Source organism: Pagrus pagrus (assembly GCF_965226575.1).
Source record: "Pagrus pagrus genome assembly, chromosome: 8".
NCBI lineage: Eukaryota > Metazoa > Chordata > Actinopteri > Spariformes > Sparidae > Pagrus > Pagrus pagrus.
In genome coordinates, this window is record NC_140192.1 from 9,793,392 (window position 1) to 9,821,041 (window position 27,650).

At 40.1% G+C, this 27,650-nt stretch overlaps 2 protein-coding genes across 5 annotated transcripts in view; one reads left to right on the forward strand and one right to left on the reverse strand.

Moving 5' to 3' along the window:
* Nucleotides 1-6,623, forward strand: part of hsd17b4 (hydroxysteroid (17-beta) dehydrogenase 4) — a 28,562-nt gene extending 21,939 nt beyond the window's left edge. For both annotated transcript variants that reach the window (XM_084359375.1, XM_084359374.1), the window contains exons 17-25: nucleotides 601-704; nucleotides 794-859; nucleotides 1,258-1,327; nucleotides 1,497-1,603; nucleotides 2,950-3,036; nucleotides 3,138-3,224; nucleotides 3,406-3,544; nucleotides 4,130-4,257; nucleotides 5,740-6,623. In XM_084359375.1, the coding sequence (XP_084215501.1) occupies nucleotides 601-704; nucleotides 794-859; nucleotides 1,258-1,327; nucleotides 1,497-1,603; nucleotides 2,950-3,036; nucleotides 3,138-3,224; nucleotides 3,406-3,544; nucleotides 4,130-4,257; nucleotides 5,740-5,829 (878 nt within the window). In that variant the 3' untranslated portion in view covers nucleotides 5,830-6,623. The remainder of the gene's footprint in view (nucleotides 1-600; nucleotides 705-793; nucleotides 860-1,257; nucleotides 1,328-1,496; nucleotides 1,604-2,949; nucleotides 3,037-3,137; nucleotides 3,225-3,405; nucleotides 3,545-4,129; nucleotides 4,258-5,739) is intronic.
* Nucleotides 6,624-8,741: 2,118 nt separating this feature from the next.
* Nucleotides 8,742-27,650, reverse strand: part of dmxl1 (Dmx like 1) — a 57,825-nt gene continuing 38,916 nt past the window's right edge. For 2 of the 3 annotated variants that reach the window (XM_084360106.1, XM_084360105.1), the window contains exons 36-51: nucleotides 27,328-27,530; nucleotides 27,038-27,186; nucleotides 26,535-26,620; nucleotides 26,202-26,403; nucleotides 23,983-24,100; nucleotides 23,518-23,580; nucleotides 21,860-21,946; nucleotides 21,125-21,243; nucleotides 20,506-20,653; nucleotides 16,774-16,834; nucleotides 16,181-16,308; nucleotides 14,818-14,895; nucleotides 14,560-14,651; nucleotides 14,363-14,415; nucleotides 13,549-13,766; nucleotides 8,742-12,157 (exon numbers count right to left, since the gene is read on the reverse strand). In XM_084360106.1, coding sequence (XP_084216232.1) covers nucleotides 11,918-12,157; nucleotides 13,549-13,766; nucleotides 14,363-14,415; nucleotides 14,560-14,651; nucleotides 14,818-14,895; nucleotides 16,181-16,308; nucleotides 16,774-16,834; nucleotides 20,506-20,653; nucleotides 21,125-21,243; nucleotides 21,860-21,946; nucleotides 23,518-23,580; nucleotides 23,983-24,100; nucleotides 26,202-26,403; nucleotides 26,535-26,620; nucleotides 27,038-27,186; nucleotides 27,328-27,530 — 2,045 coding nt within the window. In that variant the 3' untranslated portion in view covers nucleotides 8,742-11,917. The remainder of the gene's footprint in view (nucleotides 12,158-13,548; nucleotides 13,767-14,362; nucleotides 14,416-14,559; nucleotides 14,652-14,817; nucleotides 14,896-16,180; nucleotides 16,309-16,773; nucleotides 16,835-20,505; nucleotides 20,654-21,124; nucleotides 21,244-21,859; nucleotides 21,947-23,517; nucleotides 23,581-23,982; nucleotides 24,101-26,201; nucleotides 26,404-26,534; nucleotides 26,621-27,037; nucleotides 27,187-27,327; nucleotides 27,531-27,650) is intronic. The other variant, XM_084360107.1, reaches the window with a different exon arrangement.

Genomic DNA, 27,650 nt, shown 5'->3' on the forward strand with positions numbered 1-27,650 from the left:
GTCACTTCAGTGTTTCTTTTCCTGAAAGTTGCCTCTCAGACTGTAAATGGACTTTTATTAATTCAGCCCGTGTCTGCAGGGATTGAAATAATGGACTGAAAATGGCTCGTATTTCCACTTGACAATTCTAGAGAGATAACTGATATTATAAACCACTCTGATCTATAATTAATCCGACTTAAAACAAATAACATGGGACCCGAGGTTCCCTGAGGATTCACCGCGGGGAAACATAATGTAATTTTTTTATACACACTAAACTAAACCAGTCAGCCTCTGTTATCCTCACAGCATGAAAGTTATTTCTGGGTGAGACGACATGTCACAGTAACACTCTGCAGAAGCAGCTTGAAGTGTCTTTATGTCTGCTTACGTTTTGAATTGACCTAATGAAATAAAGTAGCCGGCAGGTTGACAGCAGTCTGGATTTGATCCCTGCTGACAGCAGCTAATTGTCTCCTCACAGCCAGTTTATATGTGGCTGTTGTTCCTGCTCTAATTTTACTATAACTTTGCTGTAATGAGGAAATGAATAAGTAAATACTGAGAATACTTTCACCACAGATATAGTTTGAATGACACATCGGTGCTGCTTTACAGTGAACACCTACAGCGGCGACGAGCTGGTCTGCTACAACCAGTTTTCAGTGTTTGTGGTCGGAGCTGGAGGGTTCGGAGGGAGGAGAACCTCCGAGAAAGCCAAAGTACGTACTCGTATTTGAGCTACTGAACCAAAATAAGACTTAATGCTGCATCATATTTGATTTTTTTATTTCCGTTTTCTTCCCTTCAGGCTCCTGTGCCTCCACCTAAACGGGCACCAGATGCTGTGGTGATTGATTCCACCACAAGAGACCAAGTGAGTGTGTCTGTGTGGGTTTAGTTGCAGAATAAATTAGCAGCGCTGCTAATATGTGGGTGAAAATGGGACATATTGTTCTTTGCCTGTGAAATAACATTTTAGACAAAATGTGAAGATGCGGCAGAAGTGTTGAACAAGGTTTTTCGTGCAGTTTTAAATAAAGAAACACTGACTGTGTGATGCAGCAGAAAATAAAAAAAGAAGAATGGGGAATAAAAAAAATAAACCCCCTGAGCAATTTAAATGACTATCACTTCAAAGACATTCTTATTTAAGGTGTCTCTTTTATCGCCTTCATGATAATTTAATTTCATCCCACATCTGTGTATGAGAAGTTCAGGGGTTTATGAATTAGATATAGATCTAAACAATTTCCGTTTCCCCTGCGGTAACAGGCAGCCTTGTACCGTCTGAGTGGAGACTGGAACCCGCTGCATATAGACCCAAGCTTTGCTGCCATGGGAGGTGAGAGTCCACACTTCTACTGAGTCTCGATGGATGTCTTTTTTCATCAGAAATGTCTTCACTCATTCTGGTCTGGGCTCAGAATTCTCCCTGGGATTTAAGGTCAAATGATGTGTTTTGATCTCATTTATACTTAAACGGGCTGTACTCAAAAATGCTCTTTGGTCAGGCTTCAAGGCTCCCATCCTGCACGGTCTGTGTTCTTTCGGCTTTGCTGCGAGACACGTCCTCAAGCAGTTCGCAGACAACGACCCTTCCAGATTCAAGGCTATCAAGGCAAGTGTTACCTGTGATTTAAACCCTGTCAAACATTTCGCAAGTCATTGGGGCCTCGTGCAAGAACCACCTGCATGAACGGGTTTCTGTTTCAGTTATACTTTCAAGTGATCGGAGAGTATTTGTTGCATTCATCAATTTTCTTGTATTTACAGTTTTTATTTAGATACGAAGGAAATTCACAAGTAATTTAGACCTGTTGTTCAAGTCATGTACAGATGGTCCATCTTTGTCCATATGGGCAACAAAACACTTGTTTTATTTTGGAATTACAATCTAATAATCTGAATGAATTTAGAGTGAGGGTTATAAAAAATTAGAAGTTGCAAACTTTGATTTGCAATATGAATATTTTGTTCATCATCATCATTATGGCCTGCCAAGTCATTCAGATAAAAATCTTTTAAAATTGAGATTGAATGATTTATTTTTTGCACCGCAGTTTATATCTTGCCTAGGGGTCTTTATGCAAATTACTTGAGCATCCTTTATTGCACCTTACAGTGCAACATCACCTCCTGTAAATTATTCTCTCTATTCCACTGTTACCCCCCATAGACCGCCTTGCATTGGAGTCATGGACCGATTTGCTTTAACATGATGTCTTTGTATTACGCCTCGAGGCCTCTTAATCAGTCCTCCGTACTCTGTAAAAATAGCCTCTAAGTAAAGACGGCACGTTTCTTACTGCAAATTATGAACTGGAATCATACATGTCAATATAGTTATAACCTTCATTTAGCCAAGAGCTTTACTTGCTACCTTTTTTCTTTCTTTTTTTTTCTCTTCAAAGTCTTAACTTGGTATATGAGTTTGGACAGAGGTGGATGTAACGATTCCCTCTTTATTAAGATCACAGTATGACTTACTTACTAATATTTTCTACTTGATTTGGGATCCCTATTACAAAACAATAAAGACATCACTAATTTATTCCTCACTGTAGGACTCGAACCCTGCAATGTGAAAAATGTTGTTTTTACTCCTTACTGACATTTTCATGAATTCATTTGCCCACAACCAGAGAGGAACAGGAAGCCTGATTATGGCAATTTATTCTGAAAAGAAAAACACAAAAGCACATGAACAGTTGGAAATCATCAGGTTAAAAGGAGCAATTTTAATTCAAATGTGTGAAGCAAAGAGAATATTTGTAAATTTAACTTCTCATACAGCCAAAGTTAACAGGAAAAAGGAGAGCTCACACAATAGAGATATTTATTTGCCTGAAATCTATTCGGCGTCTGGGCCTCAGAAGTTATTTAGCATTGATCAAGTCTGGTTCAGTGTTACAAAATCATGTCATTAAAGACTTCCCTTCGTAATCTCCCGTCTCTCTCTGTCAGGTTCGCTTTGTGAAGCCGGTGATGCCGGGTCAGTCACTGCAGACGGAGATGTGGAAGGAAGGCAACAGAATTCACATCCAGTGCAAAGTCAGTATTTTGTGTTTGCGTGGAGTCTGACTTGTCAAGTCGGCGCTGTTCTCTGTTCTTTTGTGATTGTTCTGCATGTGTTGCTCTTCTCTTTGATCCAGGTGAAGGAGACGGATGCCGTCGTGCTAGCTGGGGCCTACGTGGATTTACACGGCACATCAGAGGCTTCTCCAGAAAATCTCACTCAAGTACGTCAGGCTTTTCAAACAACAATCCTCCTCTTTTTCCTACTATCAAATTCATGGAGCCTCTGATGCTCCTTTTTCTTTATAGAGTGAATTTGTCCTTCTGACAAATCTGTGACATGAAAATCAGCTCTCCTAATATCTCTTGACTGGTGTTTCTGTTATTTCTACCTCCTTTGTGCAGGGAGGAGGCCTTCAGAGCGAGCTGGTGTTCGCAGAGATCGGTCGTCGCATCAAAGACTTGGGCTCAGAGCTGGTCAAGAAAGTGAACGCTGTGTTCGGCTGGGAGATCACCAAAGATGGGAAGAACGTTGCGCAGTGGAGTAAGTGCACTGGACGCGATGTCGGCGGATTGTGTGCCACATAAATACATTATTTTTGCAGTAAGGCAACAAAATGATGAAGACAGTCAAAGTGCTGGAACTGCTCACGCAATACAGAATATAATTAAAGGTTCATGTGATAAAAGCAAGAAAACACAAGGATGGGATAAAGTGCTCAGCTGTGTGTGGAGCTAAGAGGCTGTTTATGGTATGTCACATACACATGGGATTAATTAAAATGTAAACTTCTGACAGGGGGAGAAGGAGGGCAAATTCCTATCGGAGGGTGGTTCTGTGTGCTATCTTTCCGGCTCACTGAAAGGTCAAGACTGATTCTGATACAAAGGATTTTTAAAATAATACCATGAACCTTCTGTCCATGTTATATCATTATATTTCAGCTCGCTTGCGTGTCTAAGGCTAAGCTGATCCAGTTTGACATGCTGCTAACAAGCTGTCAAATACACCATTAAGAATAGGACAAAAACACCGTTAATGACTGATTAATAACTCCAAACACCAACAAACCCAGGGAGACAGTGTCGGTGAATTATTCCATCTTTTTCTGTCTCTGTCCGCTTTTAGCCATTGATCTGAAAAACGGCAGCGGCTCCTTGCATCAAGGCCCTTACAGCGGGAAGGCGGATGTGACCATCACAGTGTCAGATGAAGACTTCATGGAGGTGGTGCAGGGAAAGCTCAACCCTCAGAAGGTAACTCATAAGTAGTCAGACATAAATCTCTGTTCATGTTGTGTACTGTATGCTTGCTGTGCTTGTGTTTACTTTGTTGCACTTAAATCTGCTCTGCTTTAATTGCTGCCCATGTCTTTGTCTTTCATAGCAGTGGACATACATTACAACAGTTTCTTGGTTTGAGTCGCCAACTTTTCACCTGGTTAGGAACTACAGATGAAAAGTAGCCTCTTGGCTGATTCTGGCACATGCACAGTAATGTTAATGAATATGAACGGTCCCTGAGAAATAAACTGAATAATTAAAACGTTTGTTACGAGGCAAGCTACAGCACTGAAGGTGTTTCGGTTTAACAACTGACCATGTCAACTGGTGACTCCTTCCACTACGATTGCATTTATGCTTCAGAAATCGTAAAAAGCGGTGTCTATTTCACATTAATTAGCTCAGCGCTACGTCACACGTTTCATTGCTCTGATTTGTTGTAGGTCTGCCTTTTGGCCTGCTGATAACACCTCTTGGAAACAGGAAATTAACTGAGAGATTTCACACTAATTTGCATTTGTGAATTGATGTTTACGCGATGCACTGTGAATGACTTTTTCCCTGCATGTTTATCCATGTCAAAGCCAGACTTCTACTGTAACAGTATATCTCGGTCCCTCTTGCAGCATTTTAGCTTTTGAAAAAACTCATTTTTTAAATCCCGTATTTCTTCCGATGCTAAAATCACTTCTCTCATTCTAATTAAAGTGAAAGTGCCTTTGAAGAGCCATTCAATCCGTAATAACTTCTCCCTTGATCCCGTCATGTCAGAAGAAAAATGGAAGGCGGCGATCTATCAAACGAAGATCAGAAAGCACTCAGCGCGGGCAATCAATCGACGCTACTTGTTATGTCTGTAGCATCTCATCTGTCACAGGGAGTGGCCATCACTGTACAGAATTTCTATGCTTCCTGGAGCGCTTGATATTGATCTGAAGCCTGTGTGTGTGTGTACTCTTCATAAAAAGCGTCAGTACGCTGCTGCAGGGTTCTGAAGATCCCTCAGGCGGGGTCTTTTCCAGACTCTCCATTGATGAAAGGAGCAACTGGAGGAAGATTAGTTGGTAGAGTTAAAAGGGACACTGCTAACTGTCATCTGGGGTTGACATAACCGCCATCCCGCGATTGATTTCAGCCGAGGAAAGCGCTGCACATCGTCAGTGCTTCAGTTCACCCAATAACGAGACTTTTCTGCTGCGCCTCTCGGCTCTGAACCTCATGAATATGTATATTATTTCATTGTTCTGCTGCCAGAGCAACCACAGTCACATGTTCCCCGAGGCCCAGGACCTGGCGTGTTACTGTTTCATTTGTATGAAGTGTTAGCCACGGGCGTCTTGGCCTCATTTTACTCCCTGTGTACTTGAAAACCACTAACAGCCAACCAGCGAGAAATCAGCGGAGACTTTGGTGGGGAAAAAAAATTACTCAACTGTGTCTTTGTTGTTTTGCTAGGCGTTCTTCTCTGGCAAGCTGAAGGTTAGAGGGAACATCATGCTGAGTCAGAAGCTGGAGGTCATCCTGAAGGACCACGCCAGGCTTTGAGCTCCTCAGCCAACCAATCAGATGACTCCAGGAACTCAAGCGCCAACCAGCTCTTACCGTCTCTCTACGTCTCATGTCCCTGGTTGCGGTTGAATAGTCCTTTTTACAAAAGGAAAGGAAATAATGCCGTCCCACCATTCCCTTCGGCCTTAACATTTAAACCGGCCATGGCAGACCAAGTAAATATCATTTGCCCTTACAAAATTACAAAGCAAAGTTTAACTGTGTGAATTATCGGAATTATTGGAAAAACATTTTCCCGACTGGGAAAAGTCACATGAACGCCCTCTCAAGTCAGAACAAGTAACGCGAAAAATGAAAATTTTGGTATGCATGTTGCTGAGTTGAAGTCATGTTGCTGAAACATGGCGGACGAAAATAAACATTGGGTTGATGGTCAGGACCGTCAGCAAAGTCATGTATTGTAAAGTCATTGTATTGTTTCCTTCCCCCCCCTGCCACTCAAATACAGGAAACGGCACACAGGAGCACGTGAATGTAGAAGTGAAGTTGGAGTTTAATTGAAAGTTGAATCCTCCTTCACATCTTTCCTTGGCCCCTCACCACGTGTTCGGTCACAGTCAAGAAAATTTCTTTTGATCAAAAGAAGTCATTTTTCCCTGACTATTCAACCGCAAACCCTTGATTCATGTGTGTGTGTGTACTTGATACGCTTTGCCTCTCAAAAGGAAACCCGGGGACATTTAGCACTACTTCAGAATGAACTCTTGTAAATTAACTTTGACTGTAATCATAATGTACACATGTACAAATACTGTAAAGAAGAAAAATCATTTTTTTCGTGTCTTGTCTTCAGGTCTGATATTCAGTGTTACTTCAGCCGGTTTGTTTACTCGCTCGGAACCGTCCTCGCTAAATGTGCACTTAACAAAATTGCCTTTAAAGATCCAAATGTGAAATTAACATCTGCTTCTGATAAATGTAACCCAGCTTTACTCAAAAAGTCTATTTTTACTCAATGAGATGTTGTACTACATTAGTGGAAGAGAAAGCTTCTACTACAGTGAACCAAAGCTCTGCCCAACACTGGGTGAGTGTAACAGCAAACAGTAACTAAACAAGTCTGAAAGCTCAGTCTGACTGGTGGATTACTCGCCATAATGAAATAAGAGACCACTGAATTATGACTTCAGAGTGTGATATTGTAATCTCAACAGAAGCTTCATGATGTGTATAGTGATGTAGATTTTTCTAGTTATAAGAAAGATTTACACTGAATTTGTAATGTAATGAAATATAATGGTTGCTTCTCTATAAAAAATAAACTAATTCAAACTAAAAGCTTGTTTCTTTCAGCAGTTGGTGGAGGCTTAACTAGACATGTCAATGGAAATCTGCCTCCAAATGAATTATTTTGTTTCTCCCTTAGTGTAAATGGTGTAAAACAGTTGGCTATCGAGTTTACGACTTGTTTCTGCTGCTCCCAAGAGGCCAAAAAACCCTGTTGTTGCAGGTTTAAATGTCCTTTATGGTGTCTTTGACCACCAGCATCACTCTGGAGTAATGTATTTATGAAAAGGTTCCCTTTTTTGTTTGTTTTTTATATATAATAAAACTGAGCTTACATGCCCACCCTAGATTCTACAACAGCCAATGTGTGATCTTGTAGACAAGTGACCCACTGTCTCTTCTTTCTCCTCTCTCCTGAGCCACTTACACGGCAGCCTCCGGATGGCTGATGCATCATGTAGCCAATGAGATTTCAAATCCAGCAACATATAGTTTGTCTGTTTTAAAAGTTGGACTTTATGCAAGTTAATGTAGTTTTATGCGTTTTGCTCTGTAATGAGTTTCTGCTCGTTATTTTGAGATCATAAAATGGCTTTTTTTTTTTTTTTTTTTTTTTGCCACCTGAATATTTCCTTAGAAGATAAAGTGTTAAGTCTTCATTTTCAGTGATACTGTTATTAAACTTGAGCTTGGAGTGTGTAAGACCGTTTGATGCGGACACATTGTGTTTTCCAGCTAACAGGGGCAGTTACAGGTCATCTGCAGGCTTATTTTTGCATTAGCAAAATTTAGACGAGGAAAAATAAATAATTCTGTGTGTTCAGAATAATCTCTGGCAGCTTCGGGGGAAAAAAAAAAAATCCTCTTATAACCCTTCAAAACCATGCCTGTACTCCAAATGGTTCAACAACAGCTTTGAATTTACTTCAGGCTGGACTGGGATAGGCGTTTCAGGGTAATTATAAATAAACTTCCAGGAATGGGAACTATATGGCTCTGTACGTGTTTTGTTAGACTTCAAGGACACACAGGATGGCTTTTGGTGAGCAACGCTGGATGTAAACATGACCTCTGTTTGTTTAAAATGTATGGAAATGTAGTTTATTAACTATGAAAATAATTATATTCATTTAATTGTTAATGTCATGATGATGAACATCAGTGGTTTAGTTTGCTCTTAAATGGAAATATTCAGACTAGAAACAACCAAAATATTACCTTTATACTTACTACTATGAACAGTTAATGTAGCAGAGTTTAATTATACCAACATGTGGCTAAAAATGTGATGACTAAATAATATCTGATCCAATCTGGAGAAGTCACGTGTTGCTGTTCTGCATCCCACTGAAGCTGAGATGATGGACGGTCACCTCTGTTTTCAACACTACAAAAACATTTGCTCAGGTTATATCATTGTTTTTTTTTATTACATCAGTACATTTTCTGTATATAATACATCGATTTACACAATATCTTCATTATAAAATTAGAATCATCTGATCAAATTCACATTTGCAAGATCGAAGAAGGGGGAAAAAAAAGAGAAAGTTAAATGTGATATTCGTTTTGTTTTTTATTAAGCAAAGGGAGCTTGTTTAATCTTCTCACACCGTCACACTGATGTAGTTCAACTCTTTGAGTCTTTAAAGGAAAATAAGCAGTTTGATAAAACTTTATTTATTCTACAGTTTCTCTAGAAGTACACATAGTTTGGCTTTGATAAAAGATTTTATTCTCAAGTTACTGCAGGAGTACACATCATTTTCCAAACACGCTGATGTGCGGGGAAAAAGAAAAAAAAGAAAAGAAATTGCAATGTCATTGTTCAAGCCCACATCAGGAAATGATAAAGAAGAAAAGGTAAACCAATAATAAGTGAAAGAAAAACAAGCAGGAAAAAAGATAACACCTGCCTTTTGATCAGTCTATAATCCTACATATGAACAGATTTCATAAATATACCTATATTTGTACACTGATATTCTTCATAGAATGGCTTTATGTCGTTACCCACTGCTCTAACACTAGTAGTAATGATTACGCTGCCATTTACGAGAAGCCTAGTCTATGGATCTATGTATATACATAACTGCAATAAATCTGCTTCATCTTAAAGGTTTTCCTCAGTTTGTCCTCCCTGAAATCAAACTAATGTACACTTGAGTCCCTACAGCAGCACAACATGGGTCTCTGGGTAGTTAGCTTACTGGATTATACTCCTTCAAACTAAACGGCTATAGGACATCTGAACCTCTTATTTATGTGGAAGACGCATTATATTACACACCAACCTAGATTACATTTAATGAAGGCCATGTGCTGCATTTGGATGATATATAAAGAAACTGAATGATTATAAAAAAAAAAAAAAGCAAGCCAGGTCACAAAATTAAGATGACTACAAGGCAAACAATATCATTTCCAAGGCAGTTTTCAATCATGGAAGATGAAAGTTTGGAGTCGAGGAAAGACAAGTGCATTGTAATTGGAATAAAACATGTCCACAACAAAACAGGATATTGATTAAAACTTGTTAAACCGCTCCGTCTTACCCTCCTTTTTCATTGTCAACAGCAAAGTTTCCTGCTACAGGTTCTCAAGCTTTACATCGAACGTTTCAAAACAATCAAAACAAAGCCAGAAAAGGTATTATTCATGGTGTCCCATACCAACGAGGGCCTTGTTAAATTAAAGCTACTTTGTGCAACTTAATATCAACAATAATCAATATTATCAGGACCAACAGTACTGTAGTACTGAGCCAGAATGGCAGAAGTAGTTTTCAGAGATTAAGGACACTTAATAATAATAATAATACTAGCATTGGTTAAATCTAGTCCAGGATTATCACACACTACATATCAATCTTATTACCAAAGGCTTGGACTGCTTTACTGCCATCCAGCCGAGTGTAGTTCTATGCATTACACTACATATAGTTTAGCTTAATTTTTTTTTATGTGCAAATAGATAAAGAGAAATGGCGCATTCAGGTAGTCCATGAAAAAAGCAGCACACCTGTGAACTCGAGTCACAAATTTAAGAATGTTTCTATGTTTTGGGAAATTCGAGTAGATGCTGATAACTGCCTGTTCAATATGAACGGGTTAGCTTAGCATAGACAGAGAAAGAGGGAACCGCTTAAACTCACTAATTAACACTTCATATTGTTTGTTTCATGGATAGACTGATCAGCCTAGCAGATTAGCAGATCCCATAATCAGCATTCGTCCAATTATAATGCGATAAATTTGTTACTTTAAAATGCTTTACTTCTGCTCTGATGACGCCGCCGTCTCTCTGCGATCTCACTCAGTGTCCCTCCCTGATTGGATACACTACACAAATAATAATAAAAATAGTAAGTGGAGTGGAAGAATAAAGGAGAGGAAAATGATTATCGGTCCACTTGATTATTAGTAATCAAGGAGACTGATAATCAATATTTGGAACTGATATGAATTTCCAAGAAAAATAAAAATCTTGAGACAGAATTTACTATTTAATTTAATTTTGAGGTACTTTACTCGAGTGTTTCCTTTTTCTGCTACTTTATACTTTCACTCCACTAAGTTTATTTAACTTTAGTTACTTTTCTTCACAGGTCTGTCGGCGGGACGCTGAGTGGTGACTACAGAAGAAGGATGCTGCATCAGAGTCGAAGTAGTGCATTTTTTTGGGCATCAATTGATATTTATCGGCAATCTGACACCAAAAAAACAAAACAAAAAACAGATGCCAATAATTGGAAAATTCCGAATACCGGCCCTGATAATCTGTCTATCCTTGATTCGGCCCAGAGAAAATCGGCCCAGAGAAAATAGTTTTGGTCGATCTCTAGTTTATTCTGCACGACAGTCTTTGAGCTGACGAGCCTCTGGCTGTGGCTCTACATGTGAGGGGACTGACATGTGAGTGATATCATTCTTCTCTGCCAGAAGCCAAATGTCACAATTCCTTAACATTTAAGATGCTTTTATTCTTCACACTTTTATAAAATCAAAGTGTTTATTTCAAGTCAGGCTGGGAAAGGACGTCAGGCAAAATGTGATATGAAACTGACATCCTGTAATACTTTAAGTGAGGTCTAGTGGTGACAAACACCGGCCCCTCTGCTTTTTTATTTGTGTTCATAAATTGATATGGAGCACCAGAATGCGCCGTGAGTCCTTGTGACTGGATATAATGTGCTTTGTACGATGTCTGTTGGCCTTTGCATTGTGCTGAGCGGGTTCAACAGTGGGCCTCCATATGACACACTGCATACACAGTGTCCTGTCCTTTACCACCTCAACGCTCCAGCAGTGAATCCCGAGGAGCTTCCACCCTCACGACCGCCTTTCCAAAAGATAAGAAAAGGTGATGCTGTATGAGAAGAACAATGCTGCACAGTCTCTTGTCACTCCTGCTCCTTCTACAGCTTCACTTCCTGTGCAAAAACCACCTGAGAACGCTCTCCATGTGCTGTTCAGTCGACACGGATCACCATCCGTTTGTGTCTCCTCATCAGTTTGATTGATTATCATTTTAACTTCCACCACAGTTTGAAACACTTGTAGAGGACTCCTGTGTTTTGGTGCACGTCTCACACAAATCACAGCAGATTTCTGTTCATTGCCATTCTTGTGGCCTGTGCATCAGGCGACACGCTCTCACTCTGTGAAAGTCTGTAAATCCTGTGAATAATCCCCCTGCATCTACACTGATGACATCATTGTTCTTTAAAAATAAACCCACGAGGGCTTCTCTTCCAAGCGTTCTCGCAGCTGGCATCGATCATAAAAAGCACTTCACATTATTCATTAAATTTCTTTCAACACTTTCCTATATTTCTCTATATGATGAACTTGACATCGTTCTTGAGGTTGCCGTGGTTGTTGTTGTTGTTGACAACACTGTAGCGGTTGGGGAGGATCCTCATCTTCATGGTTCCGTCGGCGCCACAGGAGAAGATGTGGTTGGTCGGCCCCACCTCGATCTGCATGACGCCCGTGCCGAGGTTCCTGAACAGCGACTGGCGGGCGTGCTCGCTGGGGAAGGTGTAGAGCGGACACTGTGTGGCCAGACTCCAAACCTGCAGAGTCGAGGGTAGAAGGGGACGGTTAATGTGTTTTTAATATCGAAAAATAAGATATTCTGCAAGAAGAGAGAGGGACAGCCGGCGTGATGTAACACTAGTCTCTATCCTTGTGGGTTTTCAAGACAATCAGAACAATTTCACTTCTTCTCTGACAGTTTGAAACTTAAAGGTTTTAAACCTCCTGGTTCTTCGTTATGAATTCTCAGGCACAGGAACAAGCTCTGTTTTCATGATGTTAAAAACAGAAATGCAAGACTAACAATTAGTTACATAAGTAAACTAACATCTGGTGTTTCTATTCAACTACACACAGCACTTTGTTGGAAAGTGACCTTCTATAAGATGCTACTTGAGCCCACATACACGTTTCTGCTGCTTTAAATGCTCCCTGCTACAAATCCACGGTTTTAAATATTGCCCATAAAAACATAAAACTCTATATTGCGACCTGTTTTCAAAGGTTTACATCTTCAGGAGCCGATGAGGGCCACGCTGAGCTCTGTGCAATATTTGACTCGTGTTCCCAGCCGGGGAGCTTTATTATTTGATATGGTTTTTCATAGACTGAAGTCTCTACATATTAGTTAATCTTCCGCTTCCACGGACTCTCATCAAACACTTTAAAAGCTTATATATTTGCAGCACACCCATGTTAAATTTTCAATCAGCCAATATAATGACTTCAGATGAGTAGCATCACACACAGCTTTGCAAGGTTTTTTTGTGTGCAATCATCCAGAAGGAAAGTCATTTGAATTTCAAGAAGATGTGCACTGCACCATTTCTTGTACGTCTGCGTGACGCAGCGGCTTCATCCTGGGAGTGACAGCTGTGTGAGCGGTGCCAACATATTCAAGTCTACAAGATGAAAGGCCTGCTGTCTCTGAAAATATATGAGCAGAAGACGGTCACATCTCCAGTCTGCTCAGTCAAAACACAATCTCTTCTCCTCTTCCCATGTCACTTTAATCTGCGTTGTCCCGGCTGTTGTCCTGAGCAGGTGGTTATTAATAAGTGTGACACTGGTTTTAATTGACTGATATGGCGCTCAATGTCCACATGGAAATATGCAACAGTCATCTTATTGTTGATAAGATGACTGAGACATTCACACCTGGGGGGCAAACACTCTTCAGGACTGTCATCCACAGGTCAACTGTGAACAGGAAGTCATCTACACTGTTTTCATAATCCAAGTTTTTAGATTTACTGTTCCAAAAATAATGACTTTTTCTACTCCAACAGAGCAAACCATGTGGTTTCTACAAACACTAATAAAATATTTATGCATTTCTCTGTCTGGAATATACTTCTGAAAAAGTCATGTTTAATTAATAGAAAGTTATTTAATTGCGAATGATGAAAGTGAGCTCAGTCATAAATACCCTGATGTTGCCCTCTGATGATCCACTGATGAAGCAGTCCTCAGTCGGATCGACAGCCAACGCTTTGAGCGAGGAATCGTGGGCCTGGAAGCTCTGGCGCTGGTGCCTGTGGGGAAGCTCCAGGATGCTGATCCAGCCCTTCCTCCCGCCTGTGATAAGCAGCTGCTGCCTGGGGGCCATCGCGAGCACGGTAGCACCGGACTCGTGGCAGCAGAAAGCTGAAGAGAGAGAGAGACATTGGGGAGGGACGGGATATCGAGGAGAATGAGATGGATACGTTAGAAAGAACGAATCGAGAGAAACATTAAAGATGGAAATAAAACAGAAGGACGGAGAGGAAAGTGAGTAATATCTAAGACTTCATTTGATATTATTGATAACTAATTCTCAAATCGTCAATTAATCATTTGGTCGGTAAAATGTCAAGTCAAGTTTAATATTATAGAAGATGAAGAAAAACAGCAAATATTTACATTTCAGAGGCTGGAAACAGATTTTTGCTTAAAAATGGAGCTGCAACAATTAGCAGATTAATCCATTAGATCCACTGAGAATCGATTGTTTCAGTCATTTTTCAAGAAAAATGTCAAACGTATGCTGATTTCAGCTTCTTAAATGTGAGGATTTAATGCTTTTCTTTGTCATTTATGATAGTAAATGAAGAGTCTTTGGCCTTTGGAGTGAGAAAACAAGCAATAGACTGTAATCGTGCAAATAATCAATAATGAAAACGATCGATAGTTGCAGCCCTACTGAAATATAACCAGAGATTTAACTTCATTTGAAAAAGTTCTTGTCTTGTGCTGCTTCTTACTGTGTACAAGGCTGTTGGCAGGAGTCACCAGAGTGTCCCACAGACACACGTTCCTGCGGAGTCAAAAATCACCAAATTACTATCCATTCAAACGCTCACTGGCCACAGTGAAGCAGAGCTGAATGGAAGAGTTTCAGATTTTAATTAGACGTTTATGAAATAGAACTCATTTGAGGAGACTGGTGAGTGTCTCGCACCTGTTGTCCGTTGAAAGACCCGCAGTGGCGATGAGGGACGAGGAGCCCACAAAGACAAAGTCGTGAGCTGTCTTGTTGTGGCACTGCAATGTCTGGCACAGAGAAACAAAGGAGACGGTTAGTGATGGTGACAGTAATAGAGAAGCAGGAGAAGAGTAAACAAAAATGGGAATGACAGGAAGAGGGCGCGACGACACCAAGAAAGTCAAGACGGAAAAAAAAACTCGAAACAAACAGGTGGCTCCGTGAATTTCTTACCAGATATGGTTTGGGTGCGTTCCCGCTTGTGTTGGTCTGCCAGAGGCTCAAACCTCCATCGGCGTCTACGATACCGAACTACAGAAAACATTCAGAGAGCAGTTATCAGACGCTGCTCAAAATAGAATTACCCTTCATTTTCCATAGACTGACAAAAACATATCGTCTGGTGCCACTCCTGTGTTTGCACACCCCGTCTCCCTGCAGGAGATCTAGATTGTGCTCAAATTATCTTCCAAAACATGTCACCAGTCTCATCGAGTCCAAGCACCACTTACGTAACGGAAATCAACCGCTCTGCATGTCTGTTCTGTCCAATTCTTTTTAAAAAAGCATATTTCACTCTTTTGGCCAGGACAAGCAGATAAGATAGCACTGGCACAGGAGATGCGCCATCTGAGAAAATTATTAGCTCGAGGCAAGTGCCCGAGTTCAGAGCGGCTGAATCACTCAGCTGAAGAACAATATGTGCTGAAGCCAAACTCCCCACTGTGGTTCGTGCCTGAATGGCAAAGTGATGAGAGGAAGTGTGAAAATGTTGCTCAATCTGACAGGCTTGCATCACTGTCCACGTTAACATTAATATTGTTTGATATTACTGAAAAGACAATATTCTGACAAAGCTGTTTACACGGCTAGTGAAAATGAATATTGCACTAATATTCCTGTTTACATGCAGCCATGCATACTCCCAATACAGAACACAGCCTCTCTCTATCATTCATTATCTGTAAGCCTCTGTACCCCGGCTGACATTGTGCGAGCGGCGGGGTTCAACCTGGACTGTCGCCAGTTCATCACTGGGCTGACATATAACAATCACACTCACACCTATGGGGCGATTTACAGTCACCAATTAACCTACTCGCATGTCTTTGGACTGTGGGAGGGCTCTCCACAGAAAGGCCCCAGCTGGGAATCCCAACCGAGGACCTGTGCTAACCACTGCTCCACCGTGCCGCCCTCTTTCGCTCGTTTAACCACCTTTCTTAAAAAGGTCTGAGCTGAGATATTTATGAATTTTCAAAAACTTGTTAATACCAAGTTTCATGATGTTTTGTCACTCACTATTTTGATGACAGGAATATTATTTAATTGGCGTTTTATTGGCATTTCCACTGAAATGTCATCGACAGTGCTTTTGTTTCCCATAAGAATACAGATAAAGAACTGGATTTTGGATATCGTTACTTCAGAATAAGGCCTAAATCTGTATATGCTGTTCACATGAAATGAATCAAATTCTCAATATTGTCATATTCTTAATAATAGTGTGCATGTAAACATTATCCATGCAGCTTCCTTTGACATCTGTATGGTGGCAGTAAACTGTTCAAAGTGATTATGAGTGTGGCTTTGTAACCTTGTTCCCCTGGTGGTTGAATCGTATCCTGGTGACTCTGGAGTTGCCTGGACTTCTGAAGCAGATGATCTGCTGGGAGTGACCCCACTCGAACATCCTCACGCTACCATCCTGAGCTCCTGTCAGGTCTGAGAAACAAACAAAAAAAGAAAAAGTTTAACTTTCCAGTGCATCTTCATGAGCATTCAGGTCCCAACATGAGGATTTGGCACTTCTTTGTTCCCAAAATCACCTATTTTATAATTGATGAGAGAAACGGTTTATTTCTCACACACGAACAGCCATTCTTGCGTCCTGTTGGGAATTATTCCGGCCAAACACCTCACAACTCAAACGCTACTCTGCAGTTTGGCTGGAAAACACGAGGTTGTAACAAGTAGGGCTCGTTCAGCCTTCTCTAAACCAACAGCAGCACTGGGACCAGAAGGAAAAAAAATACTTTTCCACTTGCTAAATATCAACACAAGAGAACCTTTTTGTGTGATTTTAATCTTCCCCTGAAGGCTCTTCTCAACATGAGAAATGTGTCTAGATAACAAATTTAAGAGGCGGATCCCCCCTTTAATCTACTGACAGATCTAAGTCGTACTTACAGTAAGGCAGTGTGGGATGGGAGGTCATTCTTCTCACATTGTTGATGTTTCTCTTGATCATCTGAGAGAAGACAAGTGAAGAAGAGAAGATTTTTAGTGAGGCCAACATGAGTAAAAATGCTGAACTTCATTATGGTTCAATGGGATTCTTTAGAAGTTTGACAAGCACACTGCTATATATAGTATAGTAATAGTTTGCAATACTTACACATATATTTAATATATATATTCATTGCCAGCTTATTCAATTGTTAAAGTCATGGATCAAGTCAAGGATGTTAATGATCAATCATATTTTGCCATAAAGTATTTAAATGATACAATTTTTTTTAACTGATAATCAGAGATTGGACCAAATGCATCAAAAAGTTGAGATGTTGAATAGTGACAGATGGAAGCACAGCATCTAAAATGAAGTCATTCTGTGTTATTCAGTTTATTATTCAAGTGACTTAGTGTTTACTTTATATTATTATATTATCATTGATTAAGAAATAATTAATTGTTAAGGGAGCCGACTATCAGTTAAAGAAATTGCCTTAAATTTGTTTTGTTTATTTTGTCTTATGTGTAAATAATACGTCTTCATTCAGACATTAGAGGACTGCTGAATTTTGTTTTACTCATTTTAAGCAGCTTTTGAAGCTACTGAAGTCTTTTATGACCATCAGGAAGGGTGGAGTTTATTTTAATTATGGATCATGACAAATATGCTTTGTTTTAAAAGTAGGAAGTAGTCACAGTGAGAAAAAATAAATCACGTATAGAAATTGATGTTGATGCATAAAGATGCATCGATGACCGTTTTATAATCGTATCACAGCCTTGTGAGGTTCCTTGAGATTTCGTCTCCTACCATCAGCTGCATGAAGGATGCCTGACCCTGTTCACACAGTCAAACCACTGATAAACTTTCTCATCAGCTTTCTCATTAATTATAGAATTGCTTTGCATATTTTATAAAGTCTGACTTTGCACAAGCATAAAAAGACAAGACATTACATAGGGACTCCTATTTAAGTCCCATTTTCTCACATGCAGTTATGAGCTTTTGTGGATATTAATAATATTGTTCTTAACTCGTTGAGTGTACGTGTTAGGGTGAGCATTGCAGAGTTAACTGGTTGGGCTCAGGTTTAAGAAAGGGAAAAATGAAAAATAACTGACAGAGAAACTTTGGCACTGTCTGATTACTTTTGTGGTTTTGACCTCAAAGAGACAATTTCCCCCAAAATCAAAAACACGAATTATTCCTCTCACCTGTAGTGCTATTTAATCATCTAGATTGTTTTGGTGTGAGGTGCCAAGTTTTGAAGAAATCAGCTGTAGAGATGTCTGCCTTCTCTCAAATGTGATGGAACTAGATGGCACTGGTTTGTGGCGCTCAATGTGCCAGAAAAATACATCTAAAAACCTCAACAGCAAAGTCTCTTTCCAGAAATCATGACATGGTCAGTCAAGATAATCCACAGACCTTGTTGAGTAGTTTTATGTAGGAACTGTTTTCTTTCTACCAAACAACACTGACCAATCGTATCACCAGGTGGAAGGAGCTGAGCATCAACTCATGGATGAGAGGCTCGTGCTCATGACTTCGCGGGATGTAAACATTAGTGGTTTCCACCTCTGCTGAGCTGTGATGTTAGCTAGTTGGCGAGCCTCTCCTGCATAAGTTCATGAATACTTCCCTAAGTGTGGTGATACTGCCGACATAGATGGTGGTCAACATTTAGCATAAATTGTCTTATTATTCTGTTGCTCATTTAGTGTTTACTGTCCAGGTGGCCGGAGAGGCGGACAGTAACAGCCATGTCTGCCAATGATTTTATTCATTATTGTCTCTGAATGTATTCTGCTCCAACCTTGAACACACTGGTTGGTAAAATAATTACGATGCAGAGTGGCTCTGCATATCAAGAGCAACAAGCGAGCTGGTTAATATCAACAAACATGACTCACAACTACTCTGCTTCAAAGACACTGCTACCACCAGAATTATATCAGTCTCCCTCTGCACTGCTAACGCCAAGTTTCTCAACATAGTAAAACAGCTTTCACGGATCTTTCCTTTAAAAAAAAAATAAAGTGACTGAGGTTTGGGCCCCGTGTCGCACACGCTGTAGTAGTCTGCAACATCTTTGTTCCTTTGTAAGTCAATGAGGGAGGCCAATGTTCACAACAGGCAAACTGAACCCACATAAAGATGAATTATTCATTTAAGTCACTTAAACGGCTATGAGGGTTTTGCTATGAGTATGAAGAAGGACAGATCCAGAGCAATAGAAAACATCGATTAAGTCCAGAGAGGGGTATACTACAACACAGCATCTTACTGACATTAAGCAGTTAGCCAGCTACAGTGTTTGACTAACTTCAGGTAATGCCAGAACATAAATTATAGAAAGGGCATTTGCTTATTATGCACTCTTGGTATTGAATATGTTGCAGAATGACGTGAAACTCAAGGACCAAATCTCAATAAATGCTTTCAAATAAAAAATGAAAGAACAAAAGCCAGAATCCTTAAGAGGTCAATGTTTCTAATTTGCTTGGATACACAACTGACTCTTAGAAATTAGCATTTTAAAATGCGACTTCCATTTGCTTTGTGTCCTTGTGTGAATTTATCTGTAACTACAGTATTTGTTTTTATGCTGCTGAGTGCCTCCCTTAAAGAAGAGATTCTTAATCTCAAATGGGACTCTCCTGTTTAAGTAAAGGTTGAATAAAATAATATATAAATATCTTAGAAAAATACAATAATGCAGTCACCGAAAGCAACCGTTTAAAAACTAGGGTTGTTTCACTACCAATACTGCCTAAATTGCAGGATTGGGTGGCAAGTCCACAAGCCTATGCTCTGATACGACGTAATTTATTTATTAGAAATCGGACTCTGCTTCTTTCTTGCAGCATCTCTGTACAGCTGCAACCACACCATGGCATCCATTCAGGGTAAGAAGTATAAACTTGTGTTAAAAAAAAGTTTATAGTGTGTTTATAGTTTGTGTTATAAGACAGTTGTGTTGGCTGATATGCAAAATTCGGGTATAAATGTTGAGGCGGTATTAGAACATCTCTAATTAAAACTCATACATTTAGGGATGCTCTAACATCTGAGACTCGGCTTATTATTTTGAATATATCAACGATAGATTAATGGTCTGAAGCAAGTTTTCTGACTCAATACATGTATCTCCAAACTGTGCCAAGATTAAATGAAGCAAAAGAAAAAGCTTGAAAGAATAAGGGATCCAATTATTTTTTCAAATAATCAAATCATTGTTTGATCTATAAAATGTCAGAACATAGAAAAAAAAAAGGTTAATTACTTTGTTAAAGCCCAGGGTGACATCTTAAAAATGTTGGCTTTTTGTCAGACCAACAGTCTGAATACAAATATATTCAGCTTCCAATAATATAAAGACAATGAAAGGCAGCAAAAACTCACAATGGGTGAGCTGGAACTAGGGAATATTCCTCCTTTTTGCTCAAAAAATGACCTCAATAAAATGGACTCTATTAGTATGCTAGCTCACACCCACCTACAGTTTAGCTCCCAGGGTGCAAAGTCGTTTTCTTGGGAAAACGGCTGTCATCTATGTAAAGTATTAGCAATTTGCAGTTAATGGCCGAAAACATGCAAAACAACTCGTGTGGCCATTTAATCAAAGACGGCGGAGAAGAACAAATTGCTCATGTAGCATCATTACATACAAATCGAGATCTCACCACAGATGCGCCCCGGCCCGTCTGCACTCCTCCCAGCCAGGGCATGTTGATGGGTGTGCCGGGGCTACTGTGAGTGTACGGTGTGCTGCCGTGGATGGCGGCAAAGTCATCACGTGCGTGGACCACCAGGAAGTCATCACCACCAACACTACACAGACAAAATCATAATGAGGTACTGTATATTTTTATGAGAAAATAACAATAGAGACACAATTATGCCAGCATTATCTTCTTTATAAGATATCACTACTTTGAGTGCAAATATAGAGAAAGCTAGAGTAAAGACAGCGCATGCAGGACAATAATAATGTATACTTTCAGCAAGAAACCCTGTTCTGACATGTTAAAATAATATCTTTGACAGGAGCAGCCATAAACACACACAAATGTAGATTGTGCTTCCAATCTAATCAAAGACACACACTGCAGAAGCAAACTGTATACGACACCTACACGACTTCTACTGTTACTGAACCAATCACGTTATCCGACACCCACACTTAATTTAACTCTCTTGGTATGAGGGCGAAAAGGTGAATTAATGTTATTCTTGATAAACGCTCATAGCCGCTGGCCTCAACAAGTACAGTATGCACAAACACAAACATTACTCTCCTACCCTTTGGTTTCAGCCTCATCGTCATCGATCCATGTCAAGATCTGTGTGGCCAAGATGGATGACACATCCAACTCCTGAATGTCATGGGTGGAGGCCATGACTAAACAATTACGATTTGCCTGGGAGACAGAAAGACGCGGAAAGTAGGTAAAGGGAGAGGCAGGTGACAGAGAGGAGAAGGGAAATACATAGGGCGAGGTTAAATGTATGTGAAGGTCCATATGAGTAAGTGTGGTGCACCTTTCTTAGATTGTTGTTTAGAGCAAGCACCATTTCCCCCTTTAAATAATAGCTTCAAGTATCACAGTGAAGGAAAACAGGGGCTCAACAACAAAGGGGCGAGGATATGGTGTAAGAGTTGTGCCACTGGCCAAAACAATAAATAAATTAGAATTGTGTGCTCTGAATTTAAAGTTGCATTTGTGAAGTGAAGCCATGAGTTAAAATTCAGGTTTGAATCCAATTTCAAATTCAGAAAGCAACAAAACATTCTTACCATGCACAGCTGGGCTACAGACATGAGTAAGGTTTGTACATTTCAATTATCTCCATGTATTTATATAATCAACGTTCTCCCAGCAACAGAGAAAAAAAATAGAATAGACTTTAAAACAGAGATTATCACACTGGCTTCCATGATACTGATTAATTTTAACATTATTAAATGAATTGGATCATATACAGTGCAGCTGCTGTAGTGTGTTTTTCAGTGACATCTGTGTAAAAGAGCTGTACCTTGTTGATGGCGAAGGCTGTGATAATGTCAGATTCCTTGTGGATGATACGTGCCTTTCCTCCGGGGCTGCCCAGATCTGACTCAGTCTGCACAGAGGAACCAACACACACATACACAAACACAAAAATCACCACCATGGAGATTCAATCATTACAGTAGAAACATTGGTTATCATCGCTGTAGACTAATAACAGCCGTAACTTCAGATACATTCCCCTTCACGCTACAGAACCAACGACCCGATGAGATCAATGAGACTGGTTGATAAATGGATTGTCAAAGTATTTGCTGTAGAAGATAACGGAGCTGATGTTACAACAAGCCTACACTTTGTGTTTCTGTCAGGGTTAGGAGAGGACATGTGAGGTGCATCAAGCCAACCACAGCGGAACACATAACTGGGTTAGGGCCGTTAGATAGCACAAGAACCCTTGAGCACTGAGCACAAGCACACACTGTACCATAGAGGTCCTATGGGATGTATGCAGAGTAGGCTACACTGTGGCTCTGCATATTGTATAGAAGTTTTGATGCTGAAGATACTCAGAGGCAGCCTTTGAGCACGAGATTGAATTAAAGTCTTTATTGCATTTATTCAAGGGGAAAAGACCATGTCTTTTTCTGTCAGATGGAATAAAGTAAAACTTGACTTGCAGAAATCTAAATGTGGTGGTTTGCCATTTTCGCCGAGCACATAATCCCAGTGGGACGCAGATTCACTGCGACAGTGTTGGGCCCATTAATCAGAAGCTATTCAGCTTCATAGCTCGTCCTCTGAGAGACTGGGTTAATTAACACTGAGCCAAATGGAGTAGCTACAAACGTGGCAGCTTGCGCAGCGAGAGCCAGCAGATTAGAAGACCTCAGTGTACAGTGCAATTTAACATTTATGGTTCATATTCACATGAATATTTAGACAGCGAAATGTAAGATTAATATCAAACACTGACAGGAACATACAGAGTTCATGGCCCAGAAAACACACAATTATACATAATGTTAAGAGTTCTTAGATTATGTGACAGGCAGCATTAACTATTCCACATGATGTGCATGTTCCCGTATCTAATCAACGGTACAGTTTGTACCGCCCACACTACAGTATGGTGTGGTGATGTAAAGAATGTTTCATAAGGTTTCGTAACATCTGTACAGACTACAAGATTATTTATTAATTCATCCTGACGAATCAGAAGTGTTGTTAATAATTAAAACATCACATATATTGTGCAACAAAAACTGTCAGATAAAATGATACATACTACAAAGCACCTTGTTTTCATAGTTTTCAAACCACAGTCCTTTTGTGAATTGTGACCAAATAATCTACATTTTTTGAGAGATGTTTTAAAATTATATTTAACAAAAATAGGTAAATGGCATTGTTTTATTTATAAAATATTCCATTTTTAGGGATTATAATCTCCCAGACCCTCCTTTTATTGAATATATAAACAAACACTTCCAATAACAAGAACTTTTTCAGAATAAAATTGGAAATGTATTCTGAAATCAGGCAGTATTTGATCAAAGAAAAAGAAATAAAAGTAAAGATCTAAATAAATCATACTGGTTCTTCACACAGATCACACAAATCACACAGATTTGTTACCCAGCCCATCCCCCATGAGTCACAATTGATCTGAAGCAGCAGTACCTGATGGTTTCCTGTCTCCTCCATCCCTGAACATTTCATACTGTCAGTCTGGTCCTCACCCGACTTTAATGATTGGGGAAGCAGCACAGGGTAGTCACACACAAACACACACGCACACACAACATACAACGACAACAACCAGTGATGAACCATGCAGTCAAAGACAGAATTATTGTGCTGTTAATCAAACAGGGTGTAATTATTTGAATAAAAATTACAGCATCAACATGCAACTGGAGGCAGTAATAACACATGTGGTTGGCATGCGGAACAAAAAAAGCACAATCGCGCCAAGAGGGATATGAAAGCAATAACGATGCAGTTTGCCCGGGGGTAATTACAGAGACATGTCGTGGATTTTATCATAACAAAATAGTTAATGTGTTATTTATTACACAATGTGCCCGCTGTGCAACATGGAGACAGTTCATGCAGTGGGTTTGGCATGTTGCAAACGCAGCGTACCTCATTCGGGTCCCGTTTCTTGGTAAAGATGTGTCGAATGAAAGTCTCCTGCACTTCTTCCTGTTTCACCAGAAACTGCCACAGACGCTTCACTGGCAGTGCTGAAGAGTGGCTAGTCCTGAAACAAACAGAACACCTCCTGCATTTTAACGCTAATGCTCATTAAATCAGCTGTATCAGTTCACTGAAGCACGACAAAATGTGTTAGAAAATATTATTTCTGACTTGGGCCATTGGTGCTGATCTAAAAAAACTCCACATATCTGGTGCTTAAGGCAAAACACAAACACACATAACTGTTGTTACTCCAAGAACAGTAAATCCCTACAGTACGTGCTGTATGAGACATGTGGAAATCTACAGGGGTCACATCTGCTGAAGGGTAAAACTTCTTGAGGAACAGCTTCTAAATACATTTCATTAGCATGGATGTGTTTTACAGATATATTTGGTGCTGAAGGCAAACTGTAACCAACTGAACAGCGTCATGTTAACATTAATTCAAGAAGTTTAAGCTGAAGGGCATATCTTGAAGTGACTTTAATCAAGGATATTGCTTTGTCTATGCAAAAAACATACATACATATACAGAGACATAGAGAGGAGGGTGGGGATTGCTTACTGCAAAACGGATGGGAAGCTAGCTAAAACAAGGACAACGCTTACTGCAGTTTTGAATAGGTTAAACAAAGGATAACTGTATTAACTGTATTATTTATATATATCCCCACCCTCCTCTCTATGATACCACACTGACTCCTGCATGACTCCTTTCCTTTTGGGTGTCGAGACAAGAAAAAAAGAGACAACTCTATTTGCCTCTTCCTTTTCTTCAAACATTTGTCTTCAATAGTATCAAGGCTCATTTATGCTCTATGATATGTATGCATATGGTTACGGACAGAGCCTTCCGTCTGTGCTTTTCGTCTGTATTTCTGCTTGTTTCGTGAAAGCATACGGTTTGGCACAGCGGAGCAGTACCTCCTGTAGTCTGCGGGGGCAGTGTGGCAGGGTAGCCAATAGTTCAAGCAAGACACGATCACAGGACAAGATGAACAATTTTAAAAATTAGGTTATCAGTTGGTGAGTATCTGAATGATGTTACATCGCTCGGACACAGAGACAAACAGCTACTACAGAACAGCTGGGAGGAGAATGGACAGGAATTAAATATGAATTGAACGGTGGTGAAGGAAAAGTGGAGGTCTGTGCAAGACCTCTGAGCGGCACGGCAGCACCCTCCAGTGGTTGTATTATCTAACATCCATACCAGCGTAAAGGATGCATGGAAGTATGTGGGCAGTGACGGCTATATCGTTAGAAACAGACGTAATTGTTTTTCGTACATAACGGGAGCATAAATGAGCCTTTAACCGTCACTGGTAGCGCTGGAACAGGTAGCTAAATCCGTTACCCTTACAAGAGGATCCTGCTCTCTGCGTATTCAAGTACACCAATAAATTTATTTTCTTTTTTACTGCATGAGCAGGCGGAGGAGAGACATGAGATGCTGACCAAACACTCCAACAGTGATTGATGCTGGAATACAGAGCTAATTAACATGTTTTAATACGAACATAACGCCTACAGCTGCTTTAAACAGGTAAAAGCCTCATTAAGAAAAACATCTCTTTCTCAAGAGTGAACAGGCCAAGAGGGTAGCATAAACACTTAAAAAAAACAACAATTTCAGTCAAAATTTAAGAGCAATCACTTTTGCCAAGAGTACCATTTTCTTAATCTTTCAAAATAGACCCAAATTCCCCCACAGTAGCAATTTCAGGTACTTCTGCAAATTATACCAGGAAGAATGGGCAGCGTATTTAACAGCTTTTTTTGCTTGAATCTGTTCTGACTCTTGGTACCAACAACAGTAGATTATTTTGAAAGCAGAGGCCATATTGATTTTAACACACGGATAAGAAGGAACCAACCCAAAGACAGATTTATTTATAAAAACATACCAATGGGAAAGTCTGCGGCTCTACAGAACAGTGATAGCAGTGATAGCAGCAGCATATAGAGTACAGTGGTGTACGAGATTTCCACAGAAAGTAATATAACTTAAAGCACAACAGTATACAGTATCCAACTTCTTTAGGCACTGCTCAGATGCATCTGTAAAGAGTGGATCACCATAATCCAACCTAAATATTTATGAGGCCCCTCAAACGTCCTCATAATAATTATTTAACGTGCTACCCTGCTCATGTTGGTACCTGAACGGGGTGTTGGACGGTTCATACAGAGCCTTGTGTCTGAGCAGGGCAGGACCGGGTGAGGTTGTTTCATCCTGGAGGTGGGTGGAGATGTACTTGGAAGGGGGCCCCCCGAAGATCTCCAGCCTTTTCTGCAGCACCTGCTCCCAGCGCTGCAATGTTTTCAGCACAGCGTGACACAGAGGAGAGCCCACGGGCAGATCTGTGGTAAATCCAAGCACAAACAAGAAGGCAATAGAATTAGGTTAGAGAGGCAGTGAGATATGGGGCGCCCCTTATCTACATCTTGGACGTTAGTACATCAGAGGATGTGCGGTGCGTTTTAGTGTTTACCCAATAGATCATATCCTGCCATTGGGTAAAAGGACTTGAGGTTGACCAACACCAGCTGAACCATCGCCAGACGCATCAAACACCAACTGGAACGAGAAGAAGCCATTTAGAAATCAGATTAGTTGGACATAAATGCTCTAAATGGGTCCAAAGCTGCCTTCAATAAAACTGGGGGCATAGAGGTGAGTTCAGACTTAACGTGGAGCAAAATTTAGAGGCAGTGAAATCAACACAAAGTCAACAGAGAGACATAAACACATGCAGGTTTACTTCAGGCGGCTTGAATAGAGGTTAAGATGAGTCACCCTTTGCGCTATTCAAAATCTTTTATTCCCTCTGCGCTTCGTCTTGTAAATTCTCTGTAGATTCCTTTATTCCACTGAACTCCTTGACATATTTAATTTCATTGCATATATTCCTATTCTATTGATTACTCATCTATTTTTGTGTCTACATGTTACTGTATGTTTTGGTATGGGATTAATAACACTGTCTGATGTCACCTGTATGAATTGTGGTTCGAATGCTCTCTTTGCGGAGAGTTGGGGTCAAACGCATCTTCATATTCATCATAGTCTTCTTCTTCATCTTCACTGCCCTGGCTCTCCTCCGAGTCGTATTCAATTCTGCTCTCTGATGGTGGCAGCGAAGGCTAACAGACACATGAACACAGCAACAATAATGAATAAGACACCCAAAAAAAGAGGAAATATACCACGATAATATGGTCAACATATAATCATGCTGATAAACTTGCATATGAAACAAAAATAAGTGGAACATAATATTGTACCTTGGCGATAAAGTAATCCCAAATGCTGAGGTCTGGAGGAACAAATCGTTCTTTAAATATGGAGGTAGCTTCTTGCTCCACCACAGGGACAGGCTTGGGACTGGATGGACCCTCCCGCTCGATGCCGGACTCCTCCTTGGATCCACTGCGCGATGACAGAAGCTTGAATCGTCTCGACTTCCTGTCTGAGCCACTTGGTGAGGCTTGGGTGTTGAGACAAAGTGTTTATTAAATTGCTGCATCATTGATTTCAGCTGCTGTCTCAACCATAACCACTTGTGCAATTTTATAAAATCATATACGACAATTACTTCAGTTTTAAC